Below are 18,847 nucleotides of genomic sequence, written 5' to 3' on the forward strand. Positions count from 1 at the left end.
ACACAGTATTAAACAACAACAACAAGAAAAGCTGCTGGAGAAGCAGCGCTGAAGAATGTAAAAATGCCTTGGGATTTACAAAGAGCAAAGATGGGTGAGAAGGGAGTAGAAAATGTACCTCTTTCCTTATCTTTCTGTCTTACAGTCCGTGGAAGTGAGCCCTCAGCCACCAGCTCTAAATGCAGTCCCACCGACAAGCCACAGGTGGGCTCCAACCCGACCCGCGGAAGGTGAGCCCGACACAGCGTTCGCTGGATTAAGAGCTGTAACAGGAGAATCTAGTCGGTGGTATGTCTCTGCGGCTTTGTCCTAAGAAAAGGATTTGGAGCACACGCCTTTTTCACACCCGGATTGGCACAATGGCTTGTGCTACAGGAAATGACCAAACGGCAAATTCTGCTGAGCTCTCGGTGTAGAATGGAAAACTGACGTCGTTCTCACGGCTGACTGCAAGTGTATACTTGAAAATCTGTGGAATCCTAAACTGGCATTTGAATGTAAAACGTCTGAGTGCCGAGGACTAGCCCTTAATCACAGTTATGATCAAACACACAGGGAAAGGGTGCGCTGCCAGGCCCGGGGTAAGTCCTCAAACATGCAATGGAGCAAGGACAGCGAAATCACTGAAAACCAGAGTGAAAGTGGATATTTCCAAACCTGTGCTACGAAATCACCCCTGAATAAAATTTACAAATAGAAATATACTGAAAAGGGAAGAAGACTAGTTAGAGCAACTCCTTGCCAGTGCAGTACAACAAACGTGGAAAAGGACAAAGCCTCCACTAAGAGCCCTGGGCTGACACCGATGGACCATCACACCCCCAGGCCTGTGCCTAGGATCCCGGCTTTATACCAAATTCACTACAAGGTACTAAGAACTCTCTGAAGAATCGCCCACTCTTCTGCCCAGATGATCCAAATATGATGCCCCTGAACGCTCATTCTGTAATTCCCAAAAATACTTCCCAAGTTTATGGTCACGGAAGCCTGCTGCTACCATCTACAGTCAGAATAATACCCGTGTCTTCTGAACTGTTCGTTCCTTGTTTCCTTTCAGGCCAAATTTCATTCCAGCAATGTTAACTTTCAAACAAAGCAAAATAATTAAAACTAAGTGGAGCAAAGAATAGAGACACAATTTTATTAGGCACTTCAGTCCTTTGCAGTCTTAAGGGTTCTTCAAAAGCCCTGGATGAACTTCACTCAGAGAGTTTTCCTTTATAGTACGTTAATTTTTTCTTATCAACTTTACCCTTGAACTGTATAAATGGGATCCAGTACAAAATAAGTGATTCTTTCAGATACTATCGGAAACAAAGGAGAATACACATATACATTCTAAAGCATCAACCACCTGGGAAACGTTTTTTAGTACAGTCCATGAAAATGACGGCATGTTTTGGGTGGTTTAACCTTGAAAAGGACAGTCCAAGAATGTCCTGTTGTTCTGGAACTTCCCGAACAGACTGAGCACAAGGAGGTACACAGTGAAACTGCTACAGGCAGGAAGTCTGGACAGCTGATAAACAGGTGTTTACTTTCACCAGGACTAACTAAGCTCCAAGACGCTGTATACACGTATGTCAGTAAGGTCTACCGTAACTGGTTACTTAGTATTTTTATGAAGTAGCTTTAAAAAAAGTCTGATCCTTTATTCCTACAGTCAATCATTCCAATCAACCCTTGGCTAATGATTCTCGTCTCCATCTTCAGCCATGACTTATGGCGCACCAGCACCGAGAACTCTGCCTCATCGAATGCGCAGTGATAAACAGCATCTCTGAGCCCTCGTGACCTTTCCAAACGGCAGTCACCTCCCAGTTAACTCTGATTCTATTTGCTTAAAACACCAAAGAATTCTGAGACACTGGAAGTTATAGCCAAGAGCCTAGAGTCCTGCAGCTCACTCTGAAAGGACAGGATTTTAAAATACTGTGCAGAAATTCTAGCTGATGATGAATACTTTCACCTGAGATGAACCTGTAGGCATCATTCAGGAAACCACAGGATACCAAGAGTGCACTCCACTCACGTTTGAACTAACTCCGGAAGTCTGAGAAGTCAATGGAGCAAACTTAACTCCTGCCCTATGTTTTCACCGGTCGCCAAGAACGGTTCTTAATATAGGAAGAACACAGGATAAACAGTGGGACCACCTCAGAGCTGAGCTAAGACGGGCTCTGGCATCACGCCGGGGAAACAAAGGCACTGACAAGCGGGGTGACCTGCCCTTCGTCCCCACCCGCACCTGAAAGAACCATGCTCTGGCCCTTCGGCAGGCACTCTCTCCTCCTCCCGCCCGTGGGAATCTGGCTGTTTACCACCCTATGCCTGAGAACAGGAGCAAGTGGGAGGACACATGGCATTTTTAAAAGGAATAGAGTGCTGTGTTTTGATTTATTTTAACCAAGAGGCAAGTTTTTAAAATTAAAACACAATAAAAGCAAGCATGAATGGTAAAAAGCAGTCTCAGCTGCTAGAACTGCACTTAAGTCACAGAAATATTACACCAGATTGTACTGTGGTTTTAATGAACTCCATGATCCATCTTAACATAAGAAGTAAGCTATGATCAGAAAATAATACCAGTGACACTGGGATACCACCCAAGATATAAAGGAAGTTTGAGAGAATTTCACCTTTTCATAGTAGGGTGCTCTGGGGAGCTTTTCATGGCTTCAAATCCAATTCATAACTGGCCCTATTAGAGAAACTGTACCACTTTGTGAGTCCTACGCCTGAAGTAAGAGCTGTATGTATCCATCTCTACAACAGCCAAAGCACTGACCCTCCTGCACACCGGCCTACACCTTAAGCAACAGCTATTTCCTTTAAATGCTTATGTCAAAATCGTGCAGGAAAAGGGAAGAGAAGCCATTGGGCAAGGACAGTGTTTTCTTCCAACTGTCCTCCCCCTCGCTCTGGAGCTCTGAATTCCTCCGGCCCTGGAGCCTCGCTTACCTGAAGTCCTTCAGCTCCTGCTTGCCGCTGCCATCCTCCCTCCTGTTCTCACTCGGGTCGGCGGCAGCTGCCAGCTGCAGGCTTCGGGTGATCGGCCCCCCACTTCGTTCTCTAGATTTTACACTGAACCTGTCTGTCCGCTTCTTACTGGCCAAGGCCGACTTGCTCTGTAAGACAGCTCTGCTTTTCTGTGCCCTCACGTGCAGGCTCCGAGACGTCTTGCCCGAGAGCTGAGCTGCATGATTCCTGGCTGCAGCCTTGGGCTTCTTGCTGTCACTGTGAGTCATTTTGGCCATTCGTATCGGGCTTAAGTTCCTTAAGGAGGAGCTTGGTTTTTTGGACTTAACCGAAGCTGCAAATTTAACATTCTGCTTGGACCTGAAGGACGAGGAGGGCGGTGGGACCTGTGCAGGGCCCGAGCTGCGAGCTCTGGTCTTGCCCAAAGGCGCCTGCATGCTTTGCATTTTGATCTCTGCATCCGCTGTCCGTCTGCGGTGGCTGCTGCCGTTGTTCCTGTCACTACTTGCAGGTGATGGGTGTCCTCCTTTCTTGGATGAATGGGAAGCTTTTCTCTTGGAAGGAGAAAGGGGTTTCTTGGGACAGCTGAAAGCGGCGTGCTTGTTCAGGCTCCCGATGTACGTGAACTCTCTGTTGCAGTACGGGCAGATGTGCGAGGACGACTCAGGAGCATTTTTTAGGTCGGCTTTCTGCTTTGCAGACTTGTTTTTCTGAAGGATGGCTTTCTGGACAAGCTGGTTTTTTTTCTTCAACGCATTTAACTTGAGCTTATTTGAGGACATTTTGCTGAGCTCAACGCTAAAGTTCAGTCTTTTGGGCTGTCCCATTCGTCTGAAGGCATTCTTCCCAGAGCTGTCCAAAACCACCACACCGTTTTTGGGCTGCACAGTCTGTTTCAGCGGGACTGGATTTTTCTTCGGGGTATACCTCTTCTTGTCGCTAGCAGAAGCACATGCCAGGATGTGTTTGTGCAGCTCAGGCATGTTGTCCACACCTTTCCCACACTTGGTGCAGCGAATGGCGGTAGTAAACGTCTGTGGGATATTGTGTGTAGTGAAATTTGTGGCCGTCACACCAATGCCTAGGGGGTTGCGGTGATGGTACTGAAATGGAGGTGGTTTAAAGCTTGGGTAATGCTGATTGAGACCCAATCGAACATCTGGATCTTTCGTCTTTATTCCAGAAGCCATTATCTTTATGGTCGTGTAAAGCTCTTCTGAGGAATCGTTCAGCTCCTCTTCTTCTTTAGACGTTTCTAAAGGATCTTCTGGCAAACTCTGCATATGCTCTACGTGGGCCTTGCTGGGATCTGTGAAGTTCTGGGGCCTCAGGGTGCCACTTTCAAACTCATGGTGTGTGCACACCGTATCGGGGTGGAGATCTCGCTGGTGCTGCTGCAGATTGCACAAAAACGCAAATTCTTTTTTACAAACCGAACACACAAAGATATTCCCAACTCCATGAAGCAAAAAGCGATGTTCTGACAAATCAGTTTTAGCCTTAAAGAGCTGCACACAAAATTCACATTTGAAGGGCCATTCCTCAGCGTGAATGGATAAATGTTTGGTTAGATCTTTAATGGAAAGGAAAGGTGATTCACAGACGTTGCAGACAAAATTTTTGTTGAATGTCTCCTGAACGATATCCCGCGCAGTGGCAGACTGGGATTCTTCCCTCGCTTTCGGACCTTCATTCTCTAATTCCTCCTGTTTAAAAGATATCATGGGCAGAGAGGCTTCCAGATTATCCCCAGAGGAAACCACAGACGATACTGCTGAGAGAGGAGGTGGCGAAGGAGAAGAGGAGGAGGACGAAGAAGAGAACGAAGGCGAAGCAGATGAGGAGGAAGACGAAGAGAGCGTCGGAGGCCCCGGTGAGGCAGCAGACGTGAGGGGCTCCACGGAAGGAATGGGAGATGGCGAGGGAGACACCGTTGGGGAAAGAATTGGAAGTGGGGACTGTGCGGTGGCGTTCGAGAGTGGAGAGGGACACGGATGAGGGGATGCCCCGGAAGAGGGGGCTGCAAGAGGTACAGTGGGAAGCAGCGGAGGGGGTGGGGTGGCAACAGTTAACACAGGAGGACAGGGCTGGGGGGAAGAGGGATTGGTTGGGGTCAAGAGAGGCGGCAGCTGCCCGGAAGAAAGGGAAGATGTCTGCAGGGCAGGTGACGAAGGAGGAGACTCGCCAGGAGGGGCAGGTAAGCTAGAGTCGGGACCAAGGTCAGGGTCCAGCTGAGGATCTAGGGGTTTACAAGGACTGGGGCTCCTGGTCACGTCTGGAGCATTTTCTACAGGTAAGTCGACGCCATTGTATTCATTGAGAAGGACCTTCTGTAGCATGCAGGTGGTTGGCTTCTTTTTCTTTGCAGCGCTGCAGGCTGGCTGCACCGAATGGTTTTCTTTGAATTCCTTGCCTTCAGAGTCACTACTAGGCTTTCTATGCACACTGAGATCTAACACAGATTCCCACTGGACCGGAGCCTTGCCTGTACCCTCAGCCTTCTGTTTTACACCACTGGATAAATCCAGCGGCTGCTGGTTGCATACGTTGCTAAAAGTAGAACTAGCTGCCCACTCTTTAGATACTTTATATTCATCAAAGCCTAGAGGGCTCCCAGTTTCTCTCTCATCTCTCCCAGACAAACTCCATGCTGGTGAGTTGCTATGACTTTCTAATTTGGGCTTTTTGGAACTCAGAACTGCCTCAGTCCACATGGCTTTCCCATCGCCCGGCTTCCCAAAGTCTCGAAGGGCAGGACTGTGCTGTGGAGAGCTGGGGGGAGAGCTGGTCCGCCTCTTAAACCTGCTCGAGGTCACAGGGAGCATCGACGCAGGCGTGGACACACAGACAGGACCTAATTTAGGTATTTCAGTGGCTGAAATCCCTGCAGGAGGAGTCAGTTTCTCCTGCGTTTGAAGCAGTTGTTTGAGCTTCGATGACAAATACACATTTTTCTCTTTGTGGAACGGAACGGCCTCTGTGGTTGATATGCTGAGAGGCAGGCTCAAGGAACACGAAGGTGCTACGGCATCAGACTCGGTCTCGGCTTTAATTCTGGGCAACACAGGAGGACTGGCAGTCCTCCGTTTCTTGGACTCACTGTTCGTGCTGCTGGAAGGCTCTTTCGGAAGATCATCTGTTATAGGGACCTGTGTGGTCTTTATATTTTGAGTTATTTCCACTGTAACCGGAGTGAGCAGACAGTTGATACCATACAAGTCTGCCGAACTGGATTCCATCTCAATAACATCACAGTTACTGGTGCTGCAGCTGGTCTGAATTTTACCATCAATGTAGTAATTTAAATTTTCCGAGATATTGCTAGAAATATCCATGATGTACACGTCGTCTGCCTCCCCTTCCTCCTCTGGCTCTGTGCTGGGTACGTAGACACTCTGGGCGGGCGGGGCCTGCTCTGCCGGGGGCTGCTGCTCTTCGAGGAGACCCCCTTTTCGCCGCACACCTTTAGGAATCAGGTGACGCTCGTGGACCCTGCGCTGATGCCGCCTCATGTTGGTGTGAGTTCCAAAAACCTTTTTACAGTATTGGCACGGATGAAGCTCCTTAACTTCTCCGTTCTCTTCTACAACAGAAGAATTTACCGTGTCTTGGGAAGCCTTCTCTGAATTCAAGGTCAGAGAGTCTTGCCCAAGACTGGGAGGCTGCGCGTCATCCTTCGGAGGAGCGCCGTCCCCAGGCGCCCTGCCATCGGCTGGGGCCTCCGGTGGCCGGAGCGTCAGGCTGGGCTTCCGCTTCAGCCCCGCCTCGTGGCGCCGCTCGTGCCGCCGCCTGTTGATCTGCGTGCCGAACGCCTTCCCGCAGTACTTGCACTTGAAGGCGTGGTTTACCGTGGATATGTGGATGTGCATGTGCCGCTCCAGCCCCTGTTTGGTCGTGAACTTCCTCTCGCAGTGCTGACACGGGAACAGAAACGTTTCAAACACGTCACCATTGGCCTCTTCTTTAGCTTTGGGAATTCTGACGGCAGGTGCTACCTCCGGAGAGTCTTCAAGAGCGCCCAGCGGAACAGTCCGTGGCTCTTCTAACAGATCCTCTGGGCTCTCGTCACACCGCATCTCCAGCTCTCCCGCGGCGCTCCCGCCTGGCACGCCAGCTGCCGCCGCCTCCTCCTCGTCCAGCTCCCCCTCCTCCCCCTCCTCCTCCTCTTCCTCCTCCGCGTCGTTCGCATCGCTACGCGCCGCGTCCAGCTCTGCGGCCGGTCCCACCTGGGGGTCCTGGGCAGGGGGCGGGAGGGCAGGCTCCAGAGGCACATCCTGACTCACCACCTCCTGAAGGGCAGCCGTCTGCTCGGCGGCGGACGCGGAAGGCTTCTCGTCTTCGTCTCTGGGGCCTGGAAAGCACAGGGAGGCAGAAGCATGGAAGTCAGGGCACACACCAGCCACTTGTGATCAGTTTCCATTATTCACGTTATTTCTCTTATCCCCTAAATGTGTAAGGGAGGTCGTAACAACACACAGCTCTGCTTTCTCGGTTATAAAGCTGTAATGCATAAAATTCCATTTCACTCATTCAACAAATGTTTACAGAGCACCTGCTCGGTACCAGGCAGCTCCGTGGGCAGTGAGGATACAATGTGAACAATAAATGCCTGAAGGAGCTTAGGTTCTTTTGTGTTTCATCGCATACATATAAACAACATTTTTGTTTACAGAAACTGTAGTGCTTAAAACTGTGTCGGAGGGCTTCCCTGGTGGCGCAGTGGTTGAGAGTCCGCCTGCCGATGCAGGGGACGCGGGTTCGTGCCCCAGTCCGGGAAGATCCCACATGCCGTAGAGTGGCTGGGCCCGTGAGCCATGGCCGCTGAGCCTGCGCGTCCGGAGCCTGTGCTCCTCAACGGGAGAGGCCACAACAGTGAGAGGCCCGCGCACCACAAAAAAAAAAAAAAAAAAAAACTGTGTTGGAGTAGTTGATACTGAAATTCAAGATACTATGGTCATGAATTCCAATTTTTCATGATTCCGAATGGAAACCAGAAAATTACTAAACATATTACCAGGTTAGATTCTCAGTGGTCTGTCTTGAATGCAATGATTCTCTCTCCCTCCTCCTGACTAAAACTATATATTGAGAGCTAAAACATTTCCCAAAATCATGCAATCATCATTTTTCATGTAAAAGGAACTTCAGAGCTCACTTCTTCCAAGGCTGATTAAATTATGGAGGACTCAGGAGTACCTCAGAGAAGGAAAAAGAAATCTGAAGTCACTTCTGAGTCTCTGTGCCCAGGAGGAATCCAGCCCAGCCCAACCTGAGGTTAATGGTGCACAGGTGGACTCGCTAGCAAGGTGACAGGCGAGCAGACACCTAAAGAAAATGAGTCATGCAAATATCTGGGGGACAGAAGCCCTCTGGACAGAGGAAACAGTAAATGCATAAGCTCTGAGTCAAGAGCATGTTAGATGTAGTCAAGGAACGGCCAAGAAGTCGTAGAGGCCGTAGGGCGAGTGGGGGTGGTCCATACGGGGGGAGAAAGGAGAGCAGGAGATGAGATCAGCTCATGCAGAGGCTTGTAGGCTGTTGGCCTTTACTCTGAGTAAAACAGGGAGCTATCGGAAAGTTCTAACAGAGAAATATATGATCGACTGAAATACAAGAGAATCACTCCAGGTGCTATGAGGAAGACAGAAAACTGTAGGTGGACAAGGGTGGAAGCAACCCTACTATATGCTCCAGGAGAAGAGATGAGAGTGGCTTGAGGAGGTGGTAGGAAGTCGTCAGACTCTGGATTATTTTGGAGATGAAGCTGACAAGATGTGCTTGTTGACTGACTACGGTGGGTGGTGGTGGAGGAGGAAGGGTCAAGGAGGATTCCACAGCAACTGCCATTACCCTGCTCACTAAACTGTATTAGACGGAGAGAAAAGCAAGTCTGGTCTGTGTGCGTTTGTGTGTGTTGGGGGGAAACTAGAGTTTACTCTGGATGTACTGAAGTTTGAGGTACCTTACTTACAAATATCCAAGTAAAGATATTAAGTAGTTATATATGACTCACGGTCCAAAAGAGGCTAAGACTAGAAATGGCTAAGTCCTCAGACTAGAAATGGCACTTGGAGCACGGGTCTGGACGAGGTCACTTGGAGAGCGAATGCAGACAGAAGAGGGGGGATGGCTGTGTCCCCCAGATGACTCCAGTACCCAGGGTTCAGAGGAATGGCCAGGGAGGTATCTGGAGAGCCAAGAGAGTGGCGGCCCTTAAACTAAGGAGGGAGTGATCAGCTGTGTCCAGAACTGCTAATGGGCTGGGTAAGATGGGAGTGAGAATTGAACATTCCATTTGCTACGGTGGAGCTGTGGTGATGGTGACAACAACAGTTTTGGCGGAGTAGTGGGGGCAGAGGCCTCAAGGAGTTCAGAAGAGAACAGAAGGAAGGAGAGACAGGGAGACTATAAGCAACTCTCTCAAGTTTAGCTGTAAAGGAAAGCAGAAAAATGGGGGTAGCGGCTAGAAGGAAACACAGGGACAGCAAGGGCCTCTGAGACAGGGGCTGGCACAGAGCGTTTAACGCTGATGGGGATGGCCCACGATGCCGCTTTCTCTACAGGACCACCTAACTCTCTGCTGAACTATACCCCTTTTACTGCAGATACCTCAAGAGTTAAGAATGGGTCTGTAGAAGAAGCAGAGCTACTCTGACTTCTCCTGGTTCTATTAACTGGCTCTCCCCCTATTCACTGGACAAGTATTTACTACACATCAGTACTAGGTGAATAAAGCCACCAAGATCCTTATCCTTATAGAGCTCCACTTTAACAGGAGCGAGGCAAGCAGGCAACATTACTACTATGAATTAATGGTCAAGCTTATGGAAGTACATGGTTAACAAGGTACAGGACAGAAGCACACGGGAGGAACATCCAGCGGCTTGGTTAACTGATCAGGGGAGGCTTCTTAGAGAAAGTACTAAGCAGGCAGAACCTGAAGGACAAGGATAGAAGAGGAAAATCAAGCAGGAGCAATCAAAACATGCAGCACACTGTAAATCAGTGTGGACTTAGCTGGAGGCAACAGGGAGCCATTAAGATATTTTAAAGCAGAAGAGTGCCATTTGGGAGATTTGGCTGCAGTGTGTATCAAGGGGTTGGGGAGAGGCAGAAAACCAATACTGATGCAGTGGCATCAGAAGGGAGAGGGTGGCTACCTACACTGAGAGATGGAAACGGAAAGAAGCAGAAGAGGCAGAAAAAAAAGCGGTCAGATCATGGAGATACGCTACCAGAGTCCTGTAAACAAACTTGGTGACTGCCTGGATACCGGGGACAAGGAAGGGTTTTAAAAGCCAACCTTTTCACACTCTGCACATGCAAGGTATTAATGCAAGCTCAGTGATTCCGTCCTAGTCCTCCTGCTGTTTCCTAGGAATATCAGTCTTCCTTTTTCCCCATCTACCGCTACCATCCACTAGCAATTAAGGTTTCTGCCTCTAAACGGACACCAGCCTTCTTTCCTCCAGACATATTTCTTAAATTGCATGAGGTTTCCTCAAACTGGGAAACCAGTCATTTGATGGTAGTAATGTATTTCAAATTAGGAGCTAACTCCCTTTCCAAATACATTTTCAACAAAGACCCAGCACACTGCTAAAAAAAATCAAAATGAGACAACAGAAATGAAAATAACATCTCTAAGACTCAAAAATTTCTTTATACAGTTCATTTTTAGCCAAAATCCATGGCTTCTTTTAATGGAAGTATTTTTTCTATGATTGGTAAACAATCCCAGATTTAAAACTGCCCAAAGTAATATGAACCAAAATGTGCACGGCTCTATGAACCAAAGCGTGGCCACACTCGAGGTCTGGTGAGTTTTAAACATAAACAGTGGTTTGGGAAACACAAGGAAGAGTCTGAACTGTTTGCTCAGTAATAGAGACTACTTTCTGAGGACCAAACAGAACGTGCAGGAGAAGCTGACAACCACAAGGTACGGAACCAATCAAATACTGACCAGCTGCACCACAAGCAGGCAAAATATTAAGTATCTTTTTTTCACAGGACCTGATGTTATATCAGGAAAAAATAACTGTCCTGAATTACTGAATGGGAGAGGGGACTGTTGGCTTGTTAATTCTGCCACTAATAGTAGTAAGGTTCTTTAGTATTTTTGTTATTGTTCAAACAAACGTCTTAGCAAACCTGCTGTTAGCAGGCAGAACTTTTTTTTATAGGGCTCTGGGAAATAAATTTGTCTATTCTTGCTTCGTAAGATGCCACAGAAAATTACAATCCTTTACGAATGTCATCCCCACAAACAGTGCTAATAAAATGATTATAAAAGGCATTCACAGTATTTTGCTGGGGTTCTTTTTTTTCTGCAAATGTTTTTTGAAAGAGTCACAGCCTGTATTTTGAAAGCTGCCTGTTTGGGTCACTACGAACTCTTGAGCAAGCCCGGTCTGTTGCATGAATTTGCCACATAACAAATTAAGACACACACCGTCCCCCTCACTTCTACTGGCAAGAATCTCGACATGGTGTCTCAACGGCACCAGGCACAGGGCAATCTGCCTTCCCAAGTAACATTCAATCCCCGTCTCTGGGAATTCTTACATCGTGGAGGGCCTAGAATATGAATTCTCAGAAGGGGCTCTAAAGAAGAAAAATTTGTGGGGAGAAACATGAAGAGATAAAGTAGGAATTTAAATTCTAAGAAAAAAAACAGAAACTTTTCATTCTATATACTTTTCATTCTGATATATAAAATCAAAGATGCTTGATATGTTTTAGTGAGCTTTTAATTAAAGTAAAAAACGTAAAGAAAAGTATAGCAAGGTGAGATGTCTACAGAGTAAATACACTGATGTGCTCATCCCAACCCAGCGATGGACTAGTATTGGCACCCCAGAGGCCCCTCCTGTCCCTGCCAGTAAATACAATCACACGGTATGTTTCATTTTATTTTAACCAGGGAATAACTTCATTTTTAACAAGGAAGGTCTTCAATGATTTTTTGAAGGGGAGGTGAGACGTGTAAGGCTCAACTTGCCACATTAAATCCAGGCGACCTTTCTGATGTTTAACCCTTTATGGTTATTGGATGATTCTCAGAGGGCGTTCCAAGGAGATACAAAGTCAAAGTAACTGGCGGCAATGTATACCCGAATCATACGGGTCCAAAACCCAAGCTTACCTTCCACAGAATCTCTCATATTTGCAGAGGTGGAATCTGGCTCACTTGTCTTCAGCTGTATGTCTTCAGTTTTGTTTGCTTTGTTTTTATTTTCTTGGGATTTCTTCTTCCCTGAAACACAATATTTATTTGTTTTGTTCGTTCAGTCACTCATTATTATCCTGAATTCTTGGGGACAATTACTAATTCAAACACAGCAAACTGTATATTTCTAGGCAATTATCACCCCAGATTCCTGAAGAAAGACAATGAATATGAGTACTTTTAAGTTATGTCAAAGACAAGGAACCCATAAATCCTATATTTTTGAGAATCTCGAGTAACAGTTCCCCTCCTAGCTATAATAGCTATCAAACTAACATGTAAAATACTCTAAAAAAGTTAACAACACTGATGTAACAGGAAAATTAGATAAGAGCACTAATTTCAACGCCACACAAATAATAGGAACTGGCAGAAGTCTAGATATTTGTAAGAAGCACATTAGAGAAAAATAACATGTTATAACTTGGGCCCTTTTAGTTAAGACATTATTCAGACTTGTCAAAGTAAAACAACAGAAGCAGAGATGTTGCTGAATGGCAAGGGATGCTCCCATGCACCACGGCTCAAATATCAAGTGCACAGTAACTCTGGATAATTCACTGTCAGCCCGCATGGCACTCTGAGGGTCCCAGGTCCAGCACAATTCAGCATTTCATTAACAACTCGCAGAATGAAGTCAGGAAACACTAACTGCATTCCAAGTGACAACACAGTTCAGAAGGTAAGACTGAAATGCAACACATATCTGATGAGCTGGAAAAATGAACTAAAGTCACCGAGATATTCAACATGGAAAAACAATTCTCTGTGGAAGTACTAATACTGAAGGCTTGGAAGCTCAGTCTCTTTGGGATTTAGTCAGAATCTGCGACCTTGTTCCACTTTTTCCATTCTACGTTTCTTACTCCTGGTGGCTGTTGGTTTTCCGTTTCAGATTCAGAGTAAGTCCCTTTCCATCTGCCCAAACCTTCCTTCTCTTTCTGCAACGCTCTCCCCAGCCAGGCCCCAAATAGCTCTCAGAGCTGTCCTTTCTCTTTCAGAACAAGCCTCCTGACACCTTTATCTCTGGTCTAGTAAAACGACAAACTAGAAACCACTCAGAGCTTCTGGAAAACGGTATTTTCCTTAACAGAGAATCACTAGAGAGAAGAATAATTAACTAAAATACAGACAACAGATGAAAATGAGGTCAGAGATACAAAATACCACCACTGCAAAGATCAGGATTAAAAACAGAAACATCAATTACAATACAAAGCAAATATTAACCCTAAAAAACATCCCCAGATTTTGATAAATACTTGAGATGCAAACAAGAAAAATAAAGTATAGAGTACTTAATAATCAGCCACTTAATTTGTTAGTCTTAAAAAACAAATTCTAAAATACCATTTTAAATCCCTAACTCTTCAGCCTGTTTAAAAAAAAAAAAAAAAAAAGAAGCTGTTTTTTTGCAATTATATAAAACCTTCACTCGAATTCCTGATAACAACACACCAATCCGTTCACTTCTAAAGGCAGCTGAAGTGGAACCCAGGACACAAGCATATACTTCACTGGAACCACACACTCTGGTGGAAACAGAAGCTGAGAGTCTGCCTGGAGATGGCCCATTCGAGTCTCCAGGTGGAAGGGTTATAAACCAATCCCCTCTGCAAGGGGCAAGGACATGAATACACCTTTTCATATTGTAAGAAGTAACCTCCTCTTTCAAGTCTTTCTCCCTTTGTCAACTTAATAGCACTTAGCCTAACTCTAATGATGACAAAGGCTCTTGAAAACTACAGCTGTGTTTTAAGGGAATTGGATTCAACCAGTTTTCTTATCCTCATGATGATATATGTCCTTCCTTGTCTGTGATGCCCCGCCCACATCAGACTGCTGGTAGCAAACAATGCAAATATAAATGATTACCTAGCTATTAACATAATTGCTCTAGCAAGTGCAGTTCACGTCTGATGAGGTTCACAGAAAGGGCTCCTAGTGCCCATAGACGCCTGATTCAAAAGTTATATTCAGACAGTTTTTTCCCTGGATCAAAACCCCCAAATTTTTATATCAGTACCACCTCATGTACCCCAAACAGGACAAACGAATGTGACCCTTTTCTTTTTTTTAACTAACCTCTTACTTTCTACTTTGTACAGGTATGAACTTTTGAAATAAGTAAAACTGGAGGTGTAAACCCTACCTCTTACGCATAAACCTTAAATACTTTTTTTTTAAGTCACACTGTAAAATATAATAGAAAAACAGATGTCAATTTGTTGTAATACAATCCCTTGCAAAAGCAATTCAAAAAATTTCCTGAAACCTATCAAGTGCTATATGAACCTGGTAGCAGGTTGTACAAAAAAAATAAACTGGCCTATATGTATAAACAGACTATTAAATAAGTAAAATTTCTAGATTTACATAAAGCAAAGCACAACTTGAACAGTACCTTTCATTAATATGTACTAAGAATGAAATCATATAACTAAAAGGTAAAAGTGCTATTTTTAGTTTTATTCCCTGCATAAAAGAATATTAGAACACCTAGCTGATACTGAATGTCAAATGCCTTATTTTTAGACTCTCCAAACCTAAGCTGTGAGAAGCTGCACCACCCTCAGATCCCCCCACCCCCGTGCCACCCCTGGTATCCTCTTTAAACACCAGGACCAGGAAAGCCTGATCTGCGCCCTGGGAAGACACGCCACTTGCGGAACATGTGCATTCTACTCGGAGGACAAACAAGAGTACCCACCACAGGCTGCTACAAGCGTCCCGACCACAGCACGCCTGACATCTGGGGAGATCACTCGCTGCTGTGGGGCTGTCTGAAGCATCAGAGGACGCTCAGAAGCATCACTGACCTCCACCCACTAGATGCCAATAGCATGCCCCTCCTTCTACCTGTGACGAGCAAGTGTCTCCAGACGTGGCCTAAGTCTCACCCAAAAGGAGGGAGGGGTTGTCTCTCTACATTAAGAACCACTGGGCTAAACCAATACGGGGCTCCACAGTCTACATATTTATAAACATTTTTTAAGTATTCGAGTAACACTAATACACCAATTCTAAAAACTAAGAAATGGAACAATTAAATTTACCTCCTGAGTGCCTCTGGTGAACACTGATAGACTTAGTTTACGATGAAAATGAGTCTATCATGAATCTAATCATCACTCATTCATGGAATTGAGATTATGTGATACATAAAGTGATTTTCTCAATCTTTATCAGAATCATCTAATACCTGAGTTACTTCCCATTAGGAGTGTAGACTAGAGATGAAGGGGCTACTGAAATCACCTGTCCTACCTGCTATTTTTTCTGAGAGAAACTGAAGACCAGGGTCCCAAGGGGACTGACCGATCAATCTATGACAGAAGTCTGAACCCGGGTATCCTGACTCACACTTAGGTATGCCGAGTGTCACTCACAAAGCCAAATATTGTAATAACACCCGGTGGCACCTGCTATATTTCCTTAAATCAATACATTTTCCCCCCTGATACTTGGTTTTCGTTCTATATGCAATCAAATTAAAAGAAAACAAAACCAAAAACAACTCATAACCAAAAACAACCTGTAAGGACTTTTACAAAGGGAGGGAGATGTGTTAGTTCCTGTCTGTGAGGCAGGAGGTGCCTGGAGAACTGGTCCGGCAGAGCCGCTGGGAGCCTGGTAAGTACACGTGTGCACTTACCCTCAGGTTCCTGAAGGGTCCTACATAGAGGCTCTGCCAGCTGCGTGCTCCAGATGGTCTAAACAAGAAAGATACAGGAATGAAACACAAGGAAAGTGGAATGCAGACAATGACAAAGAACATAATGAAGGACAGGACAAAACTTCATGTATATAAGGAAAAGAAATACACACATAAAGATGAAGAAAACTGAATGAAACAGAAGGAAAGGAGCAGTTATCCACTGCAGCAAGGTTCTCCCCCCACCACCCTCCCCCAAATAATAATCTTTGGTTCTTAGTTGGGGATCGGATGTGGTATACTTACTCTCAGGCCTATCCCATGCCCATGTTGTAAAACTGATGCCCTTACCACTTAAGTGCCATTCCGCTAGACGGCCCGAAAGTCCCAATCCATGCCTCTCATTTTACAGACCCCAAGGACCACAGACATGAAGTCATCTGCCGGAGGTCACACAACTGAAGTATCTCTGGAGGAGTCAGAATTAAAACCCAACCACGACGATACCGAAAGTGCTCTACTACATAAAATTAGTTCTTCAGAACAATAATGCATAATATAAACATTCTTTACAAAGCACTTTATATCCATTATTTCACTCGTTTTCAACGGCAAATGAAAGTAAAGTGATATAAAGACTTTCATTACATCTAAAGAAAAGGAATGATCAAGTTGGAATGGAGATTTTTTTCCAGTTCAATTTTATCTTATGCCAGAAGCAAGTTATCAGTCAACAGCACGGAACCCCAATCTGAGCAAATATGTTCAATAATATCAATAAAATTGGATTTTCTAGAGAAACAGCTACCATATAGAGAAATCAGATGGCCACAATGACTACATTTTAAAGACAACATGTGGCATTATGCTGCTGGTGCCTGCAATGCAAGGTGCAAAACCAAAATCGCCTAAAGCATCACATGAATAATTTAAGTTCTGGACTATTTTCTACTCTTCTGATGAGCTAGACAGACACCAGGAAATTCTAAAGAATAATGTTTCAGTTAAAAATGTTCAGGCATCAGAGAGAATGCAAAATTCTAGAAGGCCTGCTCAAGTTACATTAAAAATTCATCACAACAGTGAAGGCTCATGCATTTGGTGATTGAAATGAATTAAATTTAGAACCATATGTAACTCTACGTGCACTGCCTGCCTCCTCACTGGGGAGCTACCCCACTCTGAAGCTTAAAATCAGAATTCAGTATCAGTGCACGGAAGCAGGTCCAGCCCATCTTTGTCTGGGGAGCTTACCGTCTTACTCAGATGCAAAGATGATTCCAAACCAGGCAAGACCCACAATCACACCATGAAAGGTCATCAAGGAAATAGGCTGACCTGAACAGGGACCAACCCTGACCCCCCAGAGGGTGGTGTGCCTGCTGCCTCCAGTTCCTCACTCACTCAGCCCTTCATCCCTGCAACGGAACTTTCATCCTCTCTTCGCTACCGGAACTCCACTCGGACAGTTACCTCTGATCTTGTAATCACAAAACCCCTAATTTCTTTATCTGCCCCCAAGTCTCTCTTTGGCATTTGACAGTCTGATCAGTTTGATGGGCTTAACATCTTAAAATCCCTCTCCCGAGCCTTATGACATTACCATCTAGACTGTCCTCCTTCTGTGACCATTCTATGGCAAAAATCTTTCTCTTCTTTCTATCTTGAAATGAGAGGCTCCCACATAGGAAATCTGAAGACTGGAGGCATGCTTTCACCCAAGGTTGAAGAAAGGCTTCAACAAAGTATTCAGCTAGGCAGAGGATACAGATCTTAGAGATGACAACAGACATGGAATAATGGAATTAATGGGCTGTATTAAAAGGTAAGAGAGAGAAAAACCCTAAGATTTGAAGTAGAAAGAGCCTTGAAGACGGTTTAACCAAACTTCACAAACACACTTCTCTGAGCTTTCTCTCATTTACAAGAACTGCCTAAAATCTCACAGCAAGTTTGTAGTAAAACTGGGACTTTTATTCCCATCCAACTCACCATTCTATCCACCGTGTTCTAACAGCCTTGTTAGTGACACTTTGTGGGTTCCAATTTCACCCTTGAAAAGAATTAACAGTGCCATATGCATTTCAGGCAAGTCTGAGAAATTCATCATGAACGTACAAAGTCATTATGCATCTTTTTCAATATCTGAAAGGCAAGGGAGTGGTTTTCACGACAGCAAGCCCCAAACAAGATGAAAAGCTTAACTGGGGAAAAAGCATAAAGTTCATGTTAAATGACTTCTTTATAGGATTAAAAAAAAAAACCCACAAACAAACAAGATCTCTAGCAGATCAGGTAGTAAGGAAGGGGAACCAATGGACAACAGCAAAACTGTTAGCTGAAAGAATGGCCAAAATGATGCTGTGTGAGCTCCTTGAAGGTGGTCAGAGTTAGACCTCAGCACTGTTTCACATCTGGCAGTGGTTTAACATTCTGCAGTGGGTGTGATGAGTAGAGGGAAAAGAAGCTGGAAACGGATATACAAAACTAGGTTTTCCACGACGAATAACAGGTCATTTCAATAATCTTCATTTTTTTTGTTGTTTTTTTTGTTTTGTTTTCGGGCTGTGCCACGCGGCACGTGGGATCTCAGTTCCCCGACCAGGGATCGAACCTGTGCCCCCTGCAGTGGAAGCGCAGAGTCTGAACCACTGGATCACCAGGGGAGTCCTTTCATGTATTCTTTAAAAAAAAAAAGAAAAAGATACTGAGTTTACTACCCTGGAAATCATCAGAAGGAAACCTGTGGCAGCAGGCCACACGTGAGAAACTGCAACCAGAAAGGCTTCCCTGTGTAAAGGTCGACAATGTCACCACACACGCAAGAATGTGTTTATCAGATGATCAGAAGTGGCCGTTACAACTGGCCAAGGTGAGACCAGTGGGTAAACAAACCACTTGTGGCCTTAGCCCCATCAGTTCGCTGTGTTTCAAAGAGAGGAATTTAAAGCAATAAGATGCTGCAACAGTTGGTTTTTACG

General features: G+C 45.3%; 1 protein-coding gene across 10 annotated transcripts in view; it reads right to left on the bottom strand.

Moving 5' to 3' along the window:
- PRDM2 (PR/SET domain 2) overlaps window positions 1-18,847 on the bottom strand; it is a 117,032-nt gene that overhangs the window by 31,614 nt on the left and 66,571 nt on the right. For 5 of the 10 annotated variants that reach the window (XR_007470854.1, XM_012534035.3, XM_049695939.1 and 2 more), the window contains 2 exons: window positions 12,128-12,238; window positions 2,962-7,330 (listed from right to left, as the gene is read on the bottom strand). The exons of 1 other annotated variant lie outside the window; for it this stretch is intronic. Coding sequence is in view for 7 of the 9 variants with exons in the window: in XM_012534035.3 (XP_012389489.1) it covers window positions 2,962-7,330; window positions 12,128-12,238 (4,480 nt within the window). In the remaining 2 variants the exon portion in view is untranslated. Of the gene's footprint in view, window positions 1-118; window positions 7,331-12,127; window positions 12,239-15,866; window positions 15,925-17,858; window positions 18,012-18,847 lie in introns of all 10 variants that reach the window. 4 more of the 10 variants (XM_049695961.1, XM_049695959.1, XM_012534036.3 and 1 more) reach the window with 4 other exon arrangements.

The sequence above is a fragment of the Orcinus orca genome, chromosome 1 (genome assembly GCF_937001465.1).
Source record: "Orcinus orca chromosome 1, mOrcOrc1.1, whole genome shotgun sequence".
Taxonomy (NCBI): domain Eukaryota; kingdom Metazoa; phylum Chordata; class Mammalia; order Artiodactyla; family Delphinidae; genus Orcinus; species Orcinus orca.